We start from the raw sequence: 21,947 nt of genomic DNA on the forward strand, positions 1-21,947 counted from the left end.
ATTCAATTGAATAGTTTTACTATAAAATTTGACCCTTTGTCCTTTTTAAAGAGAAAATTCAAAGAGTACAAAATTTTAATTGATCAAATACCTTCAAAGAAAGAATCATGAGGAGAAGTATTGGTCTCAAATTGGTCCATCAACTTACCCTTAAAATCCAAAACTAACCCTCCTATTCTAACAATATTTTCTGTAAGCGCTGCTATCTTCATTAATTAGACTTAGTTTTTCACTGCTATTTTCACTCGCAAATACACCAAATGCCTTCCTTCAAGACTACATTTTCATGGCCTATTAATTCTAATTTCTTCTATGTATACAGATTTCATTTTCAGACTCTTAATAGCAGTATAGAAAGACAAAAAATCATCATTTCTAAAATTAATAAAAAAAATTTATTTGACCTTTTAAATCCAATATTGAAATGACTATGAGCTCTTTTCATTTAATCATATTAAAACATGTAACAACACGTTGAATTGTGAAAAACACATGAACCTGTTTAAACTATATTTTGAAAATTGAATATATAACCCAATGATATTGATACAAAATTTTACAAGAAACTAAAAATTTCCAACAAAATTTACAAATCAAAACTTATTTTTGTTGCTCAAGAGCAAATACCTTCATCCTTCAACCTAATGATCATCGCACTTCTCATGTAGAGCTTACAAATTAAAACACAAGACGCATATAGTGAGCCATGTTTGCTAAAACACATAAAAAGAACTTTACAAAGATACAAACACCATCGACCCATATAAGCAATTGACCCTCATTGGCTCCTCACCAGATAAAATACAAGAAATTTACCTTTACTGTTGTTTTCTGTCATCTTTCTTTATGACCTGCATCAACCCAGATCATTATCCAACTAAAATCATTGTTGCTTGGAATTTGATAGTAATTTATGGATGAGTACAAAATTGTATTTGCTAATTTCTAACCTTTTACCCCATGCATTTGACAATAATTTGTGTTATAAGATATCACTCTTCCATTAGAAAATAATCAGAATTTTCATCTTTTGATAAACATTCTTTCAAAAAAAAAGAGTGTGTAATGTTGAGTGTAAACTCATTTCCGTTCATCAACAAGAAAATATACAAGGATATTTATAGGCAGTACGTTAGCAGTAATATATCAGCTAGCAGTGGTTATTAACAGAATAACAGAATAACAACTGCCTAACAACTAACAGATTCTTTATTCCTAACATGGCCCATGCATCTTGACTTCCTTCGTTCTTGTATGAGATTTGTTCTTGCTGCTATATATCACGAATTTCCATGGGAATTACTCGAAGTTTCTTTCTAAATTTTTCAAACTGCCCTGCTGATAATGGTTTGGTCAAAACATCGGCCACTTGCTCTTGGCCAGAGACGTGACCAACTTGCAGCAAGCCATTCACCACCTTTTCCCTTACAAAAAATAAGTCTAGCTCTACGTGTTTGAACTTAGAATGCATGACCGGATTGTTTGCTACAGCAATGGCAGCAGAACTGTCACACCAAACCAATGTCTTGCTATGAACCTCAATACCAAGTTCTGTCAGCAACGATCGAATCCATGCTATTTCTACAGTAACATGATCTAAGCTGCGATATTCGGCCTCTGCTGTGGATCTCGATACTACTTTTTGCTTCCTGGAGCTCCAAGAGATTGGATTTCCACCGAAGAAAACACAAAACCCCGATGTTGATCGTCTGTCATCAATGTCTGAACCCCAACTTGCATCAGAGTAGCCCTCAAGAAGAAGTTTGGAGTTGCGAGTGAACTGTAGTCCATAATCTAGTGTCCCTCGTAGGTATCTCAGAATCCGTTTTATAGCTTTGAAGTGTGTATCGAGAGGCTTGTGCATGTATTGACATACCTTGTTGACTGAAAATGCAATATCTGGTCTTGTTATGACCACATACTGTAGGGCTCCCACAATACTCCTGAACATACTCTCATTTTCTATTGGATCCCCTTCATTAACCGTCAATTTACATGTAGTTACCATTGGCGTAGGAGAGGGATTGGATGTGCCCATGGAAGCTCATCGAAGTAGCTCCAGAATGTACTTCTTCTGGCTGAGAAAAACGCCACTCGAAGTGTATGTTACTTCAATCCCAAGAAAGTAATTTAGAGGACCCAAATCTTTCAAGGAAAATTAAACATTAAGACTTTTTACAAACTCGTCTATAGCAGAAGAGTTAGTGCCTGTAATTATTATATCATCAAAATATATGAGGACATAAAGCACTTGAGATCCTTATTGTCGAATGAAAAGGGAACTATCAGCCTTAGATGCAATAAAATTAGTAGCTACCAGGAAGTCTCGTAGCTTCTGAAACCACGCACGAGGGGCCTGTTTTAACCCATAGAGTGCCTTTCGCAACCTGCAAACAAGAGGTCTCCCATCAGCCGAGTGTTGCTCAAACCCTGGTGGTTGAGTTATATATATTTCTTCATCCAGGTCTCCATTCAGAAACGCATTGTTCACATCGATTTGTCTAAGATGCCACCCTCGAGATACTGCGAGAGACAAGATCATTCTGATCGTCGTTGGCTTGATCACTGGACTGAAGGTCTCGAAAAAATCAACGCCTGCTTCCTGTAAATAACCTTTGACCACCAACTGACCCTTGTAGCGAGCGACTGTCCCATCAGCATGACGTTTAACTCCGAAGATCCATTTGCACCCTACTGCTCGACGCCCTTCAGGTAACGTGACAAGGTCCCACGTTTTGTTTGCCAGTAATGCTTGATACACAGCATGTGCTGCTGCAGTCCAAGCAGTGCTTTTGAACGCCTCATCAATCGTGATTGGTTCCTTCTCTTCAACAATAGTGGAAAAGACTTTGGGCTTGAAGATTCCATTCTTTGACCGAGTGCACATGGGGTGTCTGTTGGTAGTAGGGAATACCTGTACAGCAGATTGAGACATGGTTGAGTCGACCACATTATCCGAACCCCTGTGGACATACCTAGAACTGGGGGACTGATGACACCGTAAAGACTGTGTGGGAGCTTCAGGTGCATGCACTGGTATTGAGACCAACGGGTCACTCGAGCGAACTATCGAGATAATAGATTGGTGACGACAGAACCTGGCACTCGTGTCAATCCTTGACGAGACAAACCCATTCTGAAACGGAAATAGTGTCTCATTGAACACCACATGTCTTGAGACATAAATTCGGCCATCTGGAGCCAGACATCTGTACCCCTTCTGGTTAGAACTTAATCCAAGAAATACGCACTGTTGTGACTGAAACTGGAGCTTATGTTGCTAAAAAGGTCGGAGGTATGGAAAACAAGCGCTCCCGAAAACCTTCAGCTGAGAGTAGTCTGGTCTAGCTTTAAACAATCTTTCATAGGGAGTTTTGTGCTCCAAGACAGGTGTTGGTAACCTGTTGATAAGATGGACTGCATGCGAGAAGGCAGACAACCAATATTCTAACGGCATTGAAGCACGAGCTAGCAACGCTAGTCCCATATCAGCTATGTGACGGTGCCTGCGTTCAGCTACTCCGTTCTGTTCTGACGTGCGCGGGCATATTACCCGATGTTGAATTCCCAGAGTAGTCAGAGTGTTGGTCAAGGATCGATACTCACCCCCTCCATCTGTCTGCAACATTTTGATGGTTGCCCCAAACTGTACTTGAACCATTTTATGAAAATTAAGAAAACAGTGGAAAACTTCATTCTTTGATTTGAGAAAGTACAACCAAGTAAATCTACTGTACATATCTATAAAGGACACATAGTAAGCATAACCATTCGAAGTAACATGGGAAGGTCCCCAAACATCCGATACTACTAACTCAAACGGAGCTGAATAAACTGTTCGAGAGGTGCTAAACGGCAGTTTGTGAGCCTTGCCCATCTGACAAGGTGTACAGACAGAATGTAGCTTGTCGTGCTTGAATGGAACATCGCAAGACTTTAGAATACGTGCAAGAGTGCTGGGACATGGATGTCTAAGCCTGTCATGCCAGACTTCAACAGATGAGGCCATCTGAACATTGCAGACACTAGGAGACTCGATTCTTTTGGTAGAGAGGAGACGTTGTGAACTGGAAGGAGAAACATCAAATCTATACAAGCCATTATGCATGTGGCCCTCCAGTAAGATCATTCCTGTCTGTATGTCCTTCACAAAGCATAGAAAAGGATGAAACTCAAAGTAGACTGCATTATCTCTTGCAAATTGTCCTACAGAAAGTAAATTTTTACAGACAGACGGAACATGCAGTACGTTCTTTAGATGCAACAATCGAGAACCAGCTACAAAAGTTGAAGAACCAGTATTAGCAATGGATACTAACTCACCATTGCCCATGGACACTTTGTTGGTACCTGTATAAGTCGAAGCATTCTGAAGACCATTTACATTTGGAGTAATATGGTTGGTTGCACCAGAATCTGGGTACCACATCTGATCAGGTACTGAAGATGGTGAGGAGACGGGGCATGCATGACAACAACTCTGAGAGGAACAACAGTTTGTAGGATCACCATGAAATTGATGATAGTTAACAGCCATCACCGAACTTGAATCAGAACCAGCAAAGTTCTCATCAAACCGATGGTAACACGTTTGCACCAAATGTCCTATTTTACCACACAACTGGCATTGTGGTTTAGACCGAGACCACCCTCGACCCGAACCACGAGCACGAGCACGAGACCTCCCACGGCCTGGACCCCTTTGTCCACAATTGGTGTCACGATTGGAATCTGAACTTGGTTTCAAAGTTTCAGAATTACTTTGTTGCTTACTGGATACCAGATTTGCTTGTAGTGATGCATCAGATAACTGACTTAACTGACGTTCTTCGCAATCGAGTAGCATTTCAGTGACAAGATCAAGATTCAAGGAAGTAGCAGTAGCAAGAACCCGAATAGACTCAAACTCAACGGGAAGGCCGGCCAGGATAACACTGATCTGTTCCTGTTCAGAGACTGGAATCCCAGCAGTAGTTAGATCATCACTTAGAGTCTTGACTTTGGAAAGATAGTCTTTGACTGAAAGACTGGCTTTCTTGATCGAATATAAGGCATGCCTCATACTAGATAACTTGATGTTGGACTTAGCACCAAATCGTCTTTCAATGGTAGCCCAAATATCAAAACTGGTTTTAGCTTTGGTTAAGTGTATCAAAATATCATCAGAAACTGTGGATAAAAGCCATGATGCCAAGAACTTATCTTGTTTGTGATGAATAATGAACGCTGGATTTGCAACAAGCTGACCATCAGAATCTGAAATTAGCGCAGATGGAGGGATCGTGGTGCCTAGCACAAACCCTTCCAGGCCATACCCTTCGAGGATCAATAACAATTGATGTTTCCATAGCAAGAAGTTCTGACTGCTGAGTTTAATGGAGTCATGCTTGGCAAAGTACTGAACAAAAGTTAAACTTGAACCTCCAGAATCTGACGGATGAATTTCTGCACCATAGTTGCTGGAATGATGCGGCGTACCATCTGCAGGATTGCCATCTGTAGCCATGCATACAAACAACGTAGAAGAGAAAAAAATTTTATACCAGAAACACTATGGCTCTTGATACCATGTTGAGTGTAAACTCATTTCCATTCATCAACAAGAAAATATACAAGGATATTTATAGGCAGTACGTTAGCAGTAATATATCAGTTAGCAGTGGTTATTAACAGAATAACAGAATAACAACTGCCTAACAACTAACAGATTCTTTATTCCTAACATGTAAAGTGGGAATAAATTGACCAAGCAAATAATACTGAAACCGATGAAGCAAACAATGACTACCAGAAGAGCGACATCTGTTTTCCACAGGAAAGTGGCGAGAGACCCATTCTCGATAGAGGAGAGTATGACAGAAGACAAGGCCAGATGAAATATTGAATGGTTTGAATGGAGAGGTAAGGGACAGACTAATTGCACTTACCAAGCACCTGGGTTATTTGCTTAAGAAAAACAACCCAGTATTTTTTTTTAAATCTTTTGATAGTTGGAATTTGGAAAAGACAACCCAACATTTTTTTTTTAGAAAAAACCCAACTTTTTTTATGAGATATTTTTTATAGCTTTTTTTGTTTATCAAATTGATTATGATGGGAGCTATTTTTTCTGTTGGTGAAATGTATACGAATAGTTAGTGTAACTTTGTTCGAATAAATTTTTTTTCATATTTATTTTTTACTTAGGTGGAAATACATTAAATTTATTTATTTTTATAGTAAAATATCATGTCATCGTTTTTCAAAAGGTTTAATGGAAAATAGTACTACGTAGATAATAGTTTTAATGATACAGGAAAATTGAATCAAAATTAAAATTTTATGTATATAATTGAACAAAATTAAAATTTGTGTATATAACTACACATTGGGTCAAAGTTGATGTATAATTTTGATATTTATCCCTAAAAATAATAAAATATATCATCCAAAATTTATTAAAATATAGAAATACACATAGAATCACTGCAGCAAAACATGCTTTTAGCGGCATTTTTTTAGGCCTATAGAGCTCCGCTAAAACTATTTGAAAGCGCCGCAAAAAACGCCGCTAAAGAACATGACCTTTAGCGGAGCTTTTATCACAAACGCCGTTATAGAGAATGACTTTTAGCGGCTTTTTTTTTCAGAAACGCCGCTAAAAGAATCGTTCTTTAGCGGTGGTTATGAAAAAAAGCTTTGGCAGATTTGTAACATTCAATTTTCATCCATATACAACTCTTCCTGTAGCATGAAATCCAACCAAAAACAACAAATCTAAATGATACTTCAAATTCAACGAAGATATACGATATAAATTGATAACTGAAGTATAATTCAAAATATTCTTACAATAATGTTAAAAGTTACAATGTTAAAAATATTCTTACAATAAGTGTAACACCCCAAACCCGGCTCAGACGTTATGGCTGGATCTAGTGATAGGGTATTTGAAAAACGTGTCGTCACGTTAAAACCATTTCCATTGAATTCCTTATCTTAATATTTTATGAAAAAAGTGTCTTCGAAAACCGTATCATTGCTAAAACCGTTTCCGTTTAGAACTTATCATTATCTTTCATTAATTCTCAAACAGTGATTCATTTCCAAAACACTATACTTTGAGAAAACTTTTAAAAAATAGTTTGTGTGTGCGTGGTATTTTGATAAAAACATTCATCTCTTTTGGAAACCCGAGTTTTACCTACTTCTAGCAGATATAAACAGAAAATAGTATAATATCCAATTTTTAGGTAAAAACCCATAGAGGCCATTATTACAGAAAAATACCCCAAAATAAAACTTAAAATCGTAAATAAGTATCAAATAGCAAAAAGGAGTCATGTGGCCACCGTTGGGTTCTCCGCTGCACCGATCTGCCTATGTCTGGGGATTACCTGTACAGATTAAACAGAAGAGGTGAGTTTACGTAAACAGACAATAAGAGATAATCTCAGTTTGAGCCTAAGCCTTTTTCAGTATCAGTAAGCATTAGGGCCTTAGCCCATCACAGTACAGTAATAGTGACAGCTATGCAGTTATAAAATCCTACCCAATCAGCCCTACACTCCATCTCCGTCCAACCCTACACTCCATGTGGGGATATTGTAACATCCCTAACCCCTATTCATTGCCGAACTAGGGTTACAGGGCATTACCGAACAAAGCGTGTTTTACCACAATCATTAACTCACCAAAGAATAACTATACTTTTAAATTCATTATCAAAGTTAAAATATTCACAGAACAATTAAAGGACCAATCATAACTTACGAATCACTCTATTTAAAAAATTTTGAACCCGAACTTACATATATAAACAATAGAACATGTTCATTGCTTAAAAGTCAATTCTACTGACATATATTAAACCATTCAAACAAATAATGTTACAAACTTACCACCATAAACGAACTCAAATAATCTAGGTACATTCAAATTTATATTTCATTCATGACAACCTACATTTTTTTAATACTAAATTTGTAATAAAGCAACCATTTCACTTGAGCCAATTTAAAACATTTACTTTTCATAATAATAACCGTTTAACTAACTTAAGCAAAATACATCATTGCATACAAATTATTTAATCCATAATATATTTATATAATATTATAACAGAATCTAATTTATATAAACTACCATACCCAAATATGAAATATTATCACTCCATATATGTCTTATCATTTAATACATCTTATATTCAAATATATTAGCACCTTATAACCAAATTTATAACTACACCCAATGCCGAACATATACCCACTATTACATTTTACTTATTAAACAACCAAACCATTTTAGTAATTACCTATCATTATAATATAAGTTTACAATTACATGTCATAGACATGCAAAGCAAAACATTACAATCGAACATTACCACACACTTATACATATAACATGTTATACTATAATCTTTAGCCGCAATTACTGTTATATCAGTTGAGTCATAACCATATCATCAATATAATACAAGTATCAATACCGAATATTATAGGTAATCACAACTTCAAATCAAACATTATTTAAGACTCTAATGTCTAACATAAAGCATGACCTAATTTGATATTCATTGACAAAACATGTCCACCAAATCAAACATAAACTTAACAACTATATTTCATAAATAATAAGCTAAGGTCAAATTATTAAAAACCAATTTTTATTAGACATGTAATCAAGAGTTCATAACGTAGCCGAATATACATAGGTAACGGCATCTTTTCAAACCAATTACTCAAAAATATAAAGACCAAAATCAAGGTTTCAACTACAACCCATAGCTGAAATCATATCCTATCGAAATCAAACAAATCATGCACACATATGGTATACGTACTAAAACCAATCCATATACACACTTTCAGTTTAATATCCTCCAATTCATGTACATTAGACATTTAGTTCAACTCATAACAATCCAACTCAAATGCAAAAAAATTATATATATATACCTTGCATAAAAATTATACTACATCCGAATATAAGTAAGTAGAACCCCCCATTTTATATCTTTTTACCAAATACCAAAACCAATGTCAAACAAAAAGAGATAAGCCATTTTCGCATGGCTTTTTATGTACACAACCAAAATCAAACCGAAATACTTACTAGCCTATACATGCCATAAGTTCAAAATGAAATTTTTAAAAGTACCGAAAGTAGTCGACAGTGTGATTGACTTCACTGATGATCCCCGAGCACGTAAGGACCTCCAAAATCTATAAAACATTTACAAATAAATATAAAAAGTAAGCTAACTTAGCTTAGTAAGCTTTAAGCAGAACATATAAAAAATATATTTTCATAGGCAATATATCAAAGTCGAATATACATATATAATAACATTACCATTACATTCATTTATCTCAAGTCATTTTAGCCATAGCAATTTGATATTACAAAAGCTTCCAAACATTTTCTTATAATTGACATAATGCCGAATATACTTATTATATATACACATTTACTTATAATAGCTATATGTATCATTTTTTTAATATATAACCAACCAAATTATTTACTTATCAAATAGGTAATGAAGCATCACATACTTGACTAATTTAATTCTTCAATCTCATTTTGTACCACATCAACTTAAAACTTACTAGGCACGCGTATTGAAATGATACACCGGCACAAAGCCTGCTAGGCCTAAAGCCTGGTTTGGTACACCGGCATGAAGCCTAGTAGACATAAAGTCTGAAATAATTCACCGGCAATAAGCCTGCTAGGCACAAAGCCTGAATTAATTCACCGGTAATAAGCCTACTAGGCACAAAGCCTGAATTTCACTGATACAAAGTTGGTCTTAAACATAACTCTTATATAAGAAATTCTAAATATGTTTTAAGATTCATATAAGGCTTCTCAATCATCGTATCTCAGCAAAAATCGAATTTATACTCAAATCTTACTAATAAACATGCATTCGGCTAATGTATATAAAATCCATACAATTAAAATACACATTTCATTTATTTCACATTTTAGTCCCTCAAAAATTTATTTTCTCAATTTAGCCCTAATTACTCAAATTCACCAAAAATTCAAAGACAAAACATGTTAATCTAACACATATATTTCATATTTCATCATCTAACATCATAAAACTCAAACATTCATCAATGGGCACATTTCAAAATCTTCAACAATTCACAAAATTAAGACATGGGTTTTGAAGCATTCGAAGCAGTGATATCAAAAACGTAAAAATTATCAAAAATCAAACAAAGAACTAACCTTAATCAGGCTTTAAACATGGTCGACTATTGCTAGGCTTCTTTTCTTTTTCTTTTGTTTGAATTCGGTTAGGAGAAGATGATAATAATCTTATTTTTTTATGTTTTATTTAACATATATTAGTTATATTAATTAGTTTACCTATTTAACCTTAATAATAAACTAACATATATATAACAAGGTTATACTTGTCCTTTTCCACCCACTATCTTCTTTTTGGCCTAATTGCATATTCAAACCTCCAATTTATAAAGACAAAAACAATTAGGTGTTTTTAGATTTAATCCCCTAAATTCTTATTTTATGCGATTAAGCCATTTTCTTTAATCGGTCACTCAAACGACAAAATTAAAACATAAAATTTCACACAATCAAATTCACACATAATAAACACACAAAATAATATTAAAATATTTTTCCAACTCAGATTTGTGGTCCCAAAACCACTATATCCGATTAGGGTCGAAATCGGGCTGTTACAGATATAATCAACCCACCCATCCTTACACTTCAAATAGTACTGAATGCGGCACTAGACAGTAGTTGCAGCTGAGCTGCTAGTAAGTTAGACTTGAAGCCTTTCAGTACACTTCATCCAATCAATATCAATTGCTAACCTAATGCAATGCATCATACAGACATATCATTGTATCATGCATAATCAATATAGTGTATATAGCATGCTCAACATACAAACATACATATCTATCCCATATAGGCATATAACAGTCTTTCAATCATTTCAGTCAATTAGGGGTCTAGGTAAACTTACCGACCCTACAGTAGGTTCACAGTCGACTTGGGCGACCCATGCAACCTTAACAGTCAAACAGTGAAAATGGGCCCACAGGCCCATGTTGCATGCCCATGTAGGCCCACACGGCCCAAAATGGCTTTGGCCGTGTGGATCACATGGCCTGACCCAATATTCCCACACGTCCGTGTGGTTCATTTGTGTGGGGCCCACACGCTCGTATGGCCCATACGACCCAATTCGACTCGGCCCATGAATCGCACATGACCAGCCTCATTGATCACACGCTCATGTTCGATCACACGGCCTACCACACGAGCATATTTTGGGGAAAGTAAAAAAAAGATGAACATAATATTTGATAACCACCCCGGTCCTTTAATTCTCTCCCACCAAACTTCCCCACTAAATCCACTACTCAAATTTTTAGTCCATCTCAAACTCTCCTGGAGGCACGGACGAGCAAAAATAATACCCACACCAAAATTTGAACACAAGACCTCCTTCACACCAACACTCCACTTATCCACCAGACCAGCAAACCCATTCTATTAATTATATTGCCAACTTTTACCTAAAAGCCTACTGGCCAAAGATAGGGCTTATTCATAAAAATACCAAAATTTATCGAAGTCCTGGCTTGAACTTGGGACCTGCCAAACACACCAAAAACACATAACCACTAAAGCAAATAAATATTTGTGTCACACATTCACAATACCCAAAATTAAAATTTTGGGGCGTTACAATAAGAAAACAAATGTCTAAGATGGCGGATTTTACGACTGCTGAAACATCTTCATCGTGTTCTGAAGCTGTAGCTAGAGTGCGTCATACTTTCTGCTCTGCTTTGCTTCCCTCGCTGCTGCCTCTGCTTTAAGTTGTAGCTAGAGTTCTTCGTATTTTCTTTGAACCTCAGCTTCTCTCGATGCTGCCTCTGCTTTAAGTTGAGCAATTTGTTCAACTGTGCTCGCTTGCATCTAAGCCATCTTGTCTCTTAACCTCTGAACTTCAGCTTGAGAGGAACAACATTTCTGTGCTGGACCTCCCTGCACTCAAGAACCCAGAAAATAAGACTAATATTCATATTATTATGATCCGACATAAAGACAAGTGCAATGAAACACAGCAGCATGTCCTGTAGCAAAAATTAGCCGGAAGGTAATGGGCCTAAGAAAAAAAGGCAATGAAAAGAAACTTATATTCATGTGTAACTTCATTTTTTATTTATTAATAGCACAAGTTTATCCTCAATAAAATCAAAATTAAATTTGACTAAAAGAGAAAGCAGCCAATTCTTTAGAAAGAGAGATAGATATATAGAAATACTTTTTGCTGAAATAGTTCCCAAGGGGGAACATATCATTATACATTCATCATTTAGTTAAGAAATGCTAGCTAAAAATGTTTTATGTTAGGTTTATAACCTAACGAGCAAGTACATAATTATATAATTTAGAATATTGACAAAGACAAAGGGAAAGACAAAGCGACTTCTTGTTTGCACTCCTATAGCGTATTAAGGTTAACAGGGTGTCATACATAGGAGGCAAAATTCTGTCAGAGAACGGTCCTAAATTGAGAAACCTGCTAACATTGAAAGAGATGCGTTCACGACTACAGCTATGTCTTTCCTTTTCATTACCTTTTTTTTTTGGGTAAGTGGGTGGGTGTAGAAAGTGAGGGACAGAGTGGCTATTAAACAGAATATAGTAGGAGCCAAAAGCATTAAAGATAGTTGCAAAGACAATCCAAACAATCACTGAATTCTACAGCAACAGTTAAAATCTTCTCACCGTAGGATTGCCACCTCTTGAGCAAACTCATCTTCAAGAGTATCATTAAAATGCTCAGATCTAAGAATTTTAACGGCAACATCTTGCCCAAGGTAGATACCACGATACCTTCACAAGAAGATCAGAAGAAGCTAAAGAAATAAAAAGGGGAAACAAAGAATAGAGTAGATCAGAAATAGCAACATACAGATCTCCACAAGACCCACAAGCTATTTTTTCTCCTATCTTCAGAAGTCTTCCATCTATCTCCCAGTCGTCAGATTTTTCTTGTGCTTCTGATGCACCTTCTATAGCTGGAGGCGAATGTGAAGATCCAGGAAAAGATCCCTAAATTTTCAGCAATAATAAGACAAATTATCTTTTTGGCATTCATTAGTTAATTAAAAGGAGGGGGGTGCAAATAAAAAAGTATTAAGCAACATATTATGTCAGAACACCAGAATCCAACAGGAAGAGAATAGTAAAGAGCTGAAGAAAATAGTAACCAAAAAAAGGCCTGAAGAAAACTAAAACATCAACGACAAATCATAGGGGTTAAAAACTATGGTTACAATCTGCCCAATTATATATAAAGTGTAAATTTACATACAGATGAATCATCAAATGCTCAAATCTGTTACTGGCTATGTCAAGAGCTTCACACAACTGAGAAGTGAAAAACTCCTCATTTGTTCTTTTATGAGCCAGTTAAATAACTTCCAAATAGAAGCACAGCATCAAATCTTTCAAAAACTCAATGTTGAGTCATAATGACTACCATGTGTAAAAAGTAAAATCTAGAATCCAGTAACACAAACAATCATTTTTCCCAGTATATATATAAAATAAATAAATAAAACATTTTTCCTAGTATCGAGTGTTGTTAAGGCACTCGCCTACCAACTAAGGCATGGCGAGAAATCAACGTTTTGTCTTCTACGTTCTCAGGTGAAGCTATTTTATTGGGCGACTTTTAACTTTTCTTTATATATATATTTATTTTAAAACTCAAATACTATTATTTCTTTTTATTTTATTAATTATAAACCTACTATAGGTCAACTTTATTAGTTAAAAATTTGTTAGATCATCAAAACTCAAAACTTCAATCAACCTCCAATGTTGCTCTTGAAACCTGATAAAAACACTACCAAGCAAAAGCACATATCTTTTTTCTCTATCTATTCTATTATTTCTTCTTCTTTTAATTATTTTCTAGTTTTTTTTAATTGTAATTTTTTCTAATATAATATATATGTATATATATGTGTATGTGTGTATATATATGTATGCGCCCTATTCTACTTGGGTGAGCACTTTTCTTTTAAAATCTTGTGCCTTGGGCTATATAGAGGCCCAAGCATACTATCATCATGCTCAACACATATATAAATCAAACAGTCAGTTCGTATAATTAGGGGTCTAAGTGATATTTACCGACCCTACAGTACGTTCACAGTCGACTTGGGCGACCCGTGCAACCTTAGCAATCAATTCAGTGAAAATGGGCTCACATGCCCATGTGGGCCCACACACTCGTGTGGCCCACTTGGCCCAAATTGGCCTTGGTCGCGTGGTCCATTTTTAATATAACACGTGCTAGCTAAAAATTCATATATGTTTTCACTATTTACTTATGTGTTCCTTCCAAACTATCTACTTGAGTCACTGTTACTAAATTATTTATATCTTATGCTACAGAATTTCAACTTAAGATCCGCTTGATGTATTTGAAACTAGACTCAAATATCTTTCTACCATAAAATTTTCAGAATTTTGGTTCAGCTAATAAGTACAATAAAATCTTAAAACTTACCCTTGTTCTGCTGTCTGACAACTTCGACCTTTCTTTGTTAAAAATTAATTATCTCTTAGTACAAAATTTGGATAATGTTTCCATTTGTTTCTATTGAAAATAGAACCATTAATAATTTAAACATGTAAATTTTAACCCATAATTATTTTTCTCCAATTTTTGATGATTTTCCAAAGTCAGAACAGGGGAACCCGAATTCATTCTGACATTGTCTCACAAAGTTTATTATATCTCACGATTTACAATTCCATTACTTACACCATTACTTCTATGAGAAACTAGACTCAATAAGCTTTAATTTCATATTTTTTTCATCCTCTAATTCTATTTTCACAATTTATGGAGATTTTTCAAATTTAGCCTACTGCTGCTGTCCAAACAGCAAGCAATTTCTCCGAATCTTATTTTATTATTTTCATCAATATCTATACAAGTAAAGAAAAATAAAGAAATGACGTGTTTTGAAAGATTTTAATACATATTTGCAGCATTTTTGGTCCAAACGCCGCTAATGCTCGATCTATAGTGGCGTTTTTCAACAAGCGCCGCTAATTCTCGATCTATTGCGGCGTTTTTTAAAAAAGCGCCGCTAATGCCACTATCAACTTTTTTGCGGCGTTTTTTGAAAAGCGACATTAATGCTCGATCTATAGCAGTGTTTTTCTACAAGCGCCGCTAATTCTCAATCTATTGCAACGTTTTTTAAAAAGCACCGCTAATGCCACTAAAGCTCAAAACATCGTTTTGCTCAACTTTTTTGCGGCATTTTCTGAAAAGTGCCACTAGGGCTTGATCGATAGCAGCAATTTTTACAAAAGCGCCACTAATGCTTGATCTATAGTAGCGTTTTTCAAAAAGCACCGCTAATGCTCAACCTATAGCGACGTTTATTTCAGAAACGCCGCTAATGCATGACCTTTTGCGGCGTTTTCATACTAGTGCCACTAATGTACAACTTTTGCGGCGTTTTTGGTTCAAGCTCCGTTATAAACACCGCTAAAAACCTGTTTTCCTGTAGAGAATCTACTCAATCTTAGGGGATCCAATGCTCAATGACCCATTGGAAGAGAACATTGCCAACATGTACAAGACAGATAGGAGCCAATACGAGAAAGTTGCTCGGAACTGGAAGCAGAAGTATGCTATGGTAATCTAAAATGTTATATTTACAAAAATGAAGTTTATGTTATAATTGTGTGGGTCAAGCAGGATAAAGACAACCTAATTTTGACTTTTTTTAAAAAAAAATTTAAAACTCAAAACTGAAATAAAATAAAACAAATTATAAATTTAAACACATTTTCAGTGCTTCCTTCGATGAAGCTAAAGGCGATCTAGCTAGGACTTTCTTTTCTCTTTTATTTAAATAAAAAAATTGTTTTTTTGGGGTTTTAGGGTCCTGTTTATAAAACAATCTCGAAGGAGCTTAAGGGTCTCAAGAAATCTCCTCCTAGCTATGGCAGCGTAGGTTTGATTTTTACACTCTCGATGTTTATTTGTTGTGGTTTTTTTCTCAAAATCCTTTTTCATTTGTTTTCATATGAAACTCCTTTTTGGGGGTCTTATTGATTGCCATACATATCCATTTGTTGTTAAGTTGGTAGGTAGTCATTCCAATTATGGTTTTGCATGTAAGAACTCATCATCGTACCATTATTTCTATTAAATGTGGTGAGATTCTTTAGGAGTGCAATATGTTATATTTTGTCAAGGCAAATGGGAAAAAGGGTTGGTTGGTATGTGTACGATCAGTCGTAGATTGGGTATTCCATCTAACATTTGTTTTACCTCATTTTTATTAATGATGGAATAAGGTCCAGTTGATGGAGACATGTTTCATTGGCAAGCAACTCTCTTGGATCTTCGAGACAATCCATATTCTGGTGGAGTGTTTGAAGTTGACATTCATTTCCCTCCCCAATATCCATTTGAACCACCCAAGGTGCAAATAATAGGGTGAAGTTAATTCATGATTTTCTAACCTTATAGCATGCTTGTTTAGCTGCTAATTAATGACCACCAACTTTACCTTTTACTTTTGTTCACCTAACCTCTTTTTTACTTCTTTTATATTCTCTTTTGATTTTTTCCTCTTCCATTTAGGTTGTGTTCAGGACAAAGATCTTTCATCCTAATATTGATGGGAATGGTAGCGTTGGCCTTGATATTTTGAAGGATCGGTGGAGCACCAACCTCACCATTTCCCAAGTTATTTGCTCATAGTCCTAACTGCCTTGAAGAAAAATGCATACTTTAATTTGAACATATGTTATTATTTAGGTCATCTATCGACCATGTACCCTTTAAAATGAAATAAATAGCAAGCCCTTTAAGTATTGCATCATGGGTCATTGTTATTTTGAATCAGGTCACCATGGTTAAGAATTTTTTTTTATATATTGTAACTATTGCTTTGCTGGGTTTGCTAGTATTAGAGGTGGAGATGTTTTCTAATATTTGTTTGGATTCTAGGTTTTGCACTCAATTTGCTCACTCTTAAAGAATCCAAATCCCGATGCCCCATTGGTGCCGAAGATTGCCCACATGTACAAGACCAATCGTAGCGAGTACGATACAACTACACGGAGCTGGACCGAGAAGTATGCTAAGGGTTAATGTGCTGCTACGCATGCAATAGGAACGCTTCATTCTATCTGGCTTTTATTTTTAAATTATTGTATTAATAAACGAAACAATGTTGCCATCTAAATGGACAATGAAATTAGTCTATGTTGAAAAGAACCTCTTGTATGCAATCGTTCATTCTGTCATTTTCAATATGCAAAATGAAAATTCAGCTGCTATAACTCTGGCTTCAATGTGTAAGCTATGACATGTATCACGGCCAAATCGCTTTGGATTTAGGTTAATTTTGGGTTTATGTCATTTGAGTTTAAAGCTCAAGTTTTTCATGCCAATTTGTTATAGGTTTGATTTATTTTGTGTTCAAGTCATTTGAGTTACTTGTTTGGTTTATTTTGGGTTTGAGTTGTTTTGGACTCAAATCTTCTTGGACTCTATTCAATTTCAAGTTTGAGGGTCAATTTGACTTGAATTCATTATTGTTTTTTTATGATAGATAAAATTTTGTTAGGTGTTGGTAGATTGAATTGGGTTTTTAGGTTATGGTTAAAATTGATTAGTCTAATTCAAATTTTTGTTTATGTTTGGGTTTGTTGCCCAAGTCTAGATATCTATTGTACGATAAATTATAATATTTAATTTCAAGTTCAAGTTTATGTTTCGATGAATAGTATGTGCATAATTTATTGTAGGATAAATTAAAAAAGTAAAGGTTACGATTAATTATCTTTAGTTGTTTTTTTTTTCTAAGAGGAACCAATTTGTTTAATATCAATATTGAGAATGACCAAAAAGGTATTTTTACTTATATTTTTAATTAATACATTTTATTATGAATTATATATAAATTTGTAGTAATAAAAAAATCACAAAACCTTAAAATTTATTACTTCACATATAAGGAAATAAAAGAAATAGATAATGATGTTACCTAAAATTGAAAGAATAAAATCTCCGAGGTCAATTTTATTTATTAAACAATCCTAGTCTAAGGATAAATTTTGAAGATGAAGATAAAGTTGGGATCATCTAAGGGCTTTTTTTTTACTATGACTTCTCATGTTTTCGTCTTCACTTTTTTATTTAAGCTAAAGGGGATTCAAGTTGGTTGTTAGTCTCTCTTTTCTTTTTAATAAAATTTTATCAATCTTACTTCTTTTTTTTTAAGTGTTCTGTTTTTTCTTATTATATACTATAATTAAAATATCTGCTCATATTAAAATTTTTTATATAAAAATAAATTTAAAAAATATAATACATCGAATATATTAAAAATATTAAAATAAATGTTTCCTAACAAATGAAATTTTTTTTAAAAAAACTTCAATAACATTAAGATAGATGCAACTTAACAAGCAAATACCTCTAAAATAGTAGCAAAAACAATAATAATAAAAGAATTATACAATATTCAAACAATAACTATAAATAATAGCAATAGAATAGTAAAATGATAGCATAACAATGAAAAAACAACAGTAAAATAGTAATAATAAAAAAAATGAGCAACATTTTTTTTTGCAAATTCGTGTCAGACCAAGCTGGGCTTAAGCTAAAAAAACTTACCTAAGACCTAAGCCATTTATAAAATGGGTATTATTTTTTTTGTCTAAACTCATTTTTTGAATTTATATTTTTACCTAAATCCTCCTACTTTTTGGACAGACTTTCATGCTAATCCAAGTCTAATCATCAATATAGATATTTATATGTATATTTAGTGGGAAAAAAGAAAATAAGTTGTCTCTCTAAAATTTAAACTTGAAAACATGTATAAGCTATATTTGTATATAATAAAATTTTAATTTGACCCCCCTAAAATTATGAAATTTTAATTTAATCCTTTAAAAATTATAAAGATATAGACTATTAAAAATTAAAATTTAATTTTGGCCGTCTAAAAAAATTTTCTGGCCCATGGTTAATCTATCAAATATATATCCCAAAAAAAGAAAAAGAAAAAAAATATATAGACATTTAATTTTTTTAACAACCTTTTTTGTTCTCAGACAAAGCAAATGAGATCTTAATTGTGTGAATTTTTTTCATTATAATATTGATATCTAAATATTAGATAGAAGGTTTAACTTTTATTTAAAACAAATTTTAATGAATGCATCTCTGTTTATTATATATAGGGAAATGTTAGAACCATTTCTTTATATATATATATATATATATTTAACAAAACACCATTTCATTTGAACTGATATTTAAAAAAAAAACCATAAGTGCGATATAATAAAAAAAGGTACATGGTTGAGTGTTCAAACTTGGAAAGGGGCTAAATAGAAAGTTGAAGGGGGGCAAATTTTTCAAAAGTTAAAAGGTTAAATGATAAATATACATTTTTATAATTGGGGTTGGGGTTGGGGTTGGGGCCCTTGTCACTCCTTAGTTTTGCCATTGCGTGAAGTTCCATTTGAAATGTACACCCAATTAACAAGTCGAGATTTCTAAAATTTTAGTAGTTTTACTTTCAATATTTACAGCATGTTTGGTTATATGCTAATACACCCTTAATTGGTGGGCCCCACTTAATCCCTCTTTAATCCTTTGTTTGGTTCAGAGTATTGCTATTACGGGTCTAATACATTACTAACCTAATCCCCAAAATCCACCGATTTCTAATCCCTCCCTTTTGCTCAGTTTAGGTGCTGCTTCAGTTTACTCTCCCTGTTTTACCCTCCTGATCGGCTTCCCCTTTCCGTCTTCTGTTCCTTCCTTCTAGCCTCAACCTTTTCTGCCGATTTGCTCCCTCTGTCTCTCAACCTTTTCTTTTTCTTTACAACATTACGCTTGGCCTTCTCAACCTTTTCTTATCTTTTTCTCTCTGTCACTCTTTCGCTTGCTCTCAGTTGGTGGGTTTCCAAGTTACTGCAACTGAAAGGTAAAGGTTTCTAACATCTATGGCTCTCAAACTGCTTTAATGTTTCTAACTCTCTTTTTCTCTCTGTAATGAGTTTCATTGGCTGCCTTGTTAGTGTCTTTTGTTTTTTCAGCATGTAAGCAGATTCAAATCACTGCCTTGTTAGTACATTGACTTCTTCATCGATTATTGCACTGTTCACTTAATTGGTTTCCCCTTTTCTCATTACAGGTTCTTCTTCATCGCACTCTGCCCCGATTTGCTCATTACAGGTTAGTTTTCCATAGGTATTTTGTTTGTATTGCATGTTCGATTGAAATGTTAGTTTTCCCCGATTGCATGTTTCTATTACTATTTCTTTTCCTTTGTTATGTAATGCAAAGAGTTTTAAGGCTTATGTCAGGCAAGTATGTATTGATACATTGAGCACAATGTCTTTTTTCTGAAATAAAATTGTGTCTTGTATCAATAAAATTGTGTCATGCATCATCCAATCAGTTTTACTGCCTTTCCCTGCACTCCTCTTGTAATAAACCAAGGATTTCTTCAGACCTATGCAATTGTGAAATCCACCTATCGGATATATAGGCTTGTCGATCCCAGTAGCTTTCCAGAATCCCGACCCTGTTACCCTGTTTGGCCTTATGCTGTTCCTGTATTTTCTTCCTCTTCTACAAAAGAAGTACCACTCCTCTGTACCAGTGCTCAGTTTGCTAACTTGTGCACCATAATTAGTTAGCAATTAATAAAAAAATATTACATAAAGGAACTGTGAAATCATACTTGGAAGATCCCAAGGATCATGTTTGTAGATATCAACATGTTTGATAATGTCAATACTAAAGAGTTTCTTCTCCACTTTCCTTCTAAGATAAAACCCCACAAGTTCTTGGTCAGTAGAATGGAATCGAAAACCAGGGAGCAAAACATCTTCATCTTCAGATATCATCTTCTCCAGCACCTCCATTTCTATGCTCCTTACTATTTCTTTTACCACTTTTATATACATTAATGTAACAGGCCTTATATTGTTTTAAGATGTGTGTGACCATGGTTTTCTAGTCAAAGTCAGCCTGTTTGACTGGAAAAATGAGATTGCTTGCTTCATATTTGAAGACTTTATAGGCGATAAAGATTTTGTTGGTTTGTTCTGGAAATTGTTTTGATAGTCTGCTGGAAAATGTTATTGATTTGTTAGTGAGTAGAAGATAAAACTGGAAATTGTTGCATTTGTTTCGATTTTGTTCTTGAATTGTTCTGGCAGTTGTTTTGATAGTCTGCTGGAAATTGTTCTTGATTTGTTAGTCAGTAGAAGATGAAACTGGAAATTCTTGCATTTGTTTTGATATTGTTCTTGATTTGTTCTGGAAATTGTTTTGATAGTCTGCTGGAAATTGTTTTTGATTTGTTAGTCAGTAGAATATGAAAATGGAAATCAAATGCTGTAAACGAGTTACTTGCAGGACCACTCTGTTTATAATAATTTAATTTTATTAAATGTCAACCAAGTTGTGATTGAGTGATAATGTATAAAATGAGAATTTTAAAACTGTGCTGTAACAGGCATATAGATTGGGATAAGAGTATGATATCAAGAGCATGTGTTTTGAACATAAACCATAATAATACAAAGGAAAAAGTCAGCCATTAAAATAAGCAAGTAATTAATTTCATCAAAGAGCCAATATATATCTATATATATATAAATAGTCAAAACACATTAAAGTTTCAACTTGAATCCGCAAATCATGCATTCCAATTGTTTTCCGTCATTTTTTCTTCTTCCTTTAATTTCATGAAGAATGGAATTGACTTTTTGAAACCTAATTAATTCAACAACTTGGAAATTAAAAATCAAAGATAATTCATTAACAAAATGATAATACAAGGTTATCAATACACTACGAATTCTAACTCTGATTA

The 21,947-nt window shown here is 34.3% G+C and overlaps 2 protein-coding genes and 1 long non-coding RNA gene across 3 annotated transcripts; 1 reads left to right on the forward strand and 2 right to left on the reverse strand.

The window, feature by feature from the left end:
- Positions 1-11,135: 11,135 nt before the first annotated feature.
- Positions 11,136-13,618, reverse strand: LOC107916052 (uncharacterized). Its single transcript, XR_001689363.2, has 4 exons — positions 13,367-13,618; positions 12,965-13,104; positions 12,778-12,885; positions 11,136-12,030 (listed from the first exon to the last, which is right to left on the reverse strand). It is a non-coding gene; the product is annotated as an uncharacterized lncRNA (long non-coding RNA).
- Positions 13,619-16,388: 2,770 nt separating this feature from the next.
- LOC107915600 (ubiquitin-conjugating enzyme E2-17 kDa) lies at positions 16,389-17,200 on the forward strand. The gene is made up of 3 exons (XM_016844739.2): positions 16,389-16,514; positions 16,676-16,780; positions 17,045-17,200. Exons 1-3 carry the CDS (start codon positions 16,404-16,406, stop codon positions 17,186-17,188), a joined length of 360 nt encoding a protein of 119 aa, XP_016700228.2. The 5' UTR covers positions 16,389-16,403; the 3' UTR covers positions 17,189-17,200.
- A 3,324-nt stretch (positions 17,201-20,524) lies between these two features.
- LOC121222109 (NAC domain-containing protein 35-like) lies at positions 20,525-20,991 on the reverse strand. Its single transcript, XM_041102018.1, has 2 exons — positions 20,785-20,991; positions 20,525-20,695 (listed from the first exon to the last, which is right to left on the reverse strand). The coding sequence occupies exons 1-2, from the start codon at positions 20,989-20,991 to the stop codon at positions 20,525-20,527; spliced, it is 378 nt and encodes a 125-aa protein (XP_040957952.1).
- Positions 20,992-21,947: the final 956 nt, after the last annotated feature.

This window comes from Gossypium hirsutum, chromosome D10 (assembly GCF_007990345.1).
Source record: "Gossypium hirsutum isolate 1008001.06 chromosome D10, Gossypium_hirsutum_v2.1, whole genome shotgun sequence".
NCBI lineage: Eukaryota > Viridiplantae > Streptophyta > Magnoliopsida > Malvales > Malvaceae > Gossypium > Gossypium hirsutum.

Coding starts and splice junctions, on each gene's coding strand:
- LOC107915600 (XM_016844739.2), top strand. CDS start 16,404: ATGTTTCATTGGCAAGCAACTCTCTTGGATCTTCGAGACAATCCATAT. Junction 16,515..16,675: donor ATCCATTTGAACCACCCAAG/GTGCAAATAATA, acceptor TCTTCCATTTAG/GTTGTGTTCAGGACAAAGAT. Junction 16,781..17,044: donor CCAACCTCACCATTTCCCAA/GTTATTTGCTCA, acceptor TTTGGATTCTAG/GTTTTGCACTCAATTTGCTC.
- LOC121222109 (XM_041102018.1), bottom strand. CDS start 20,991: ATGGAGGTGCTGGAGAAGATGATATCTGAAGATGAAGATGTTTTGCTC. Junction 20,696..20,784: donor TGATTTCACAGTTCCTTTAT/GTAATATTTTTT, acceptor CTTCTTTTGTAG/AAGAGGAAGAAAATACAGGA.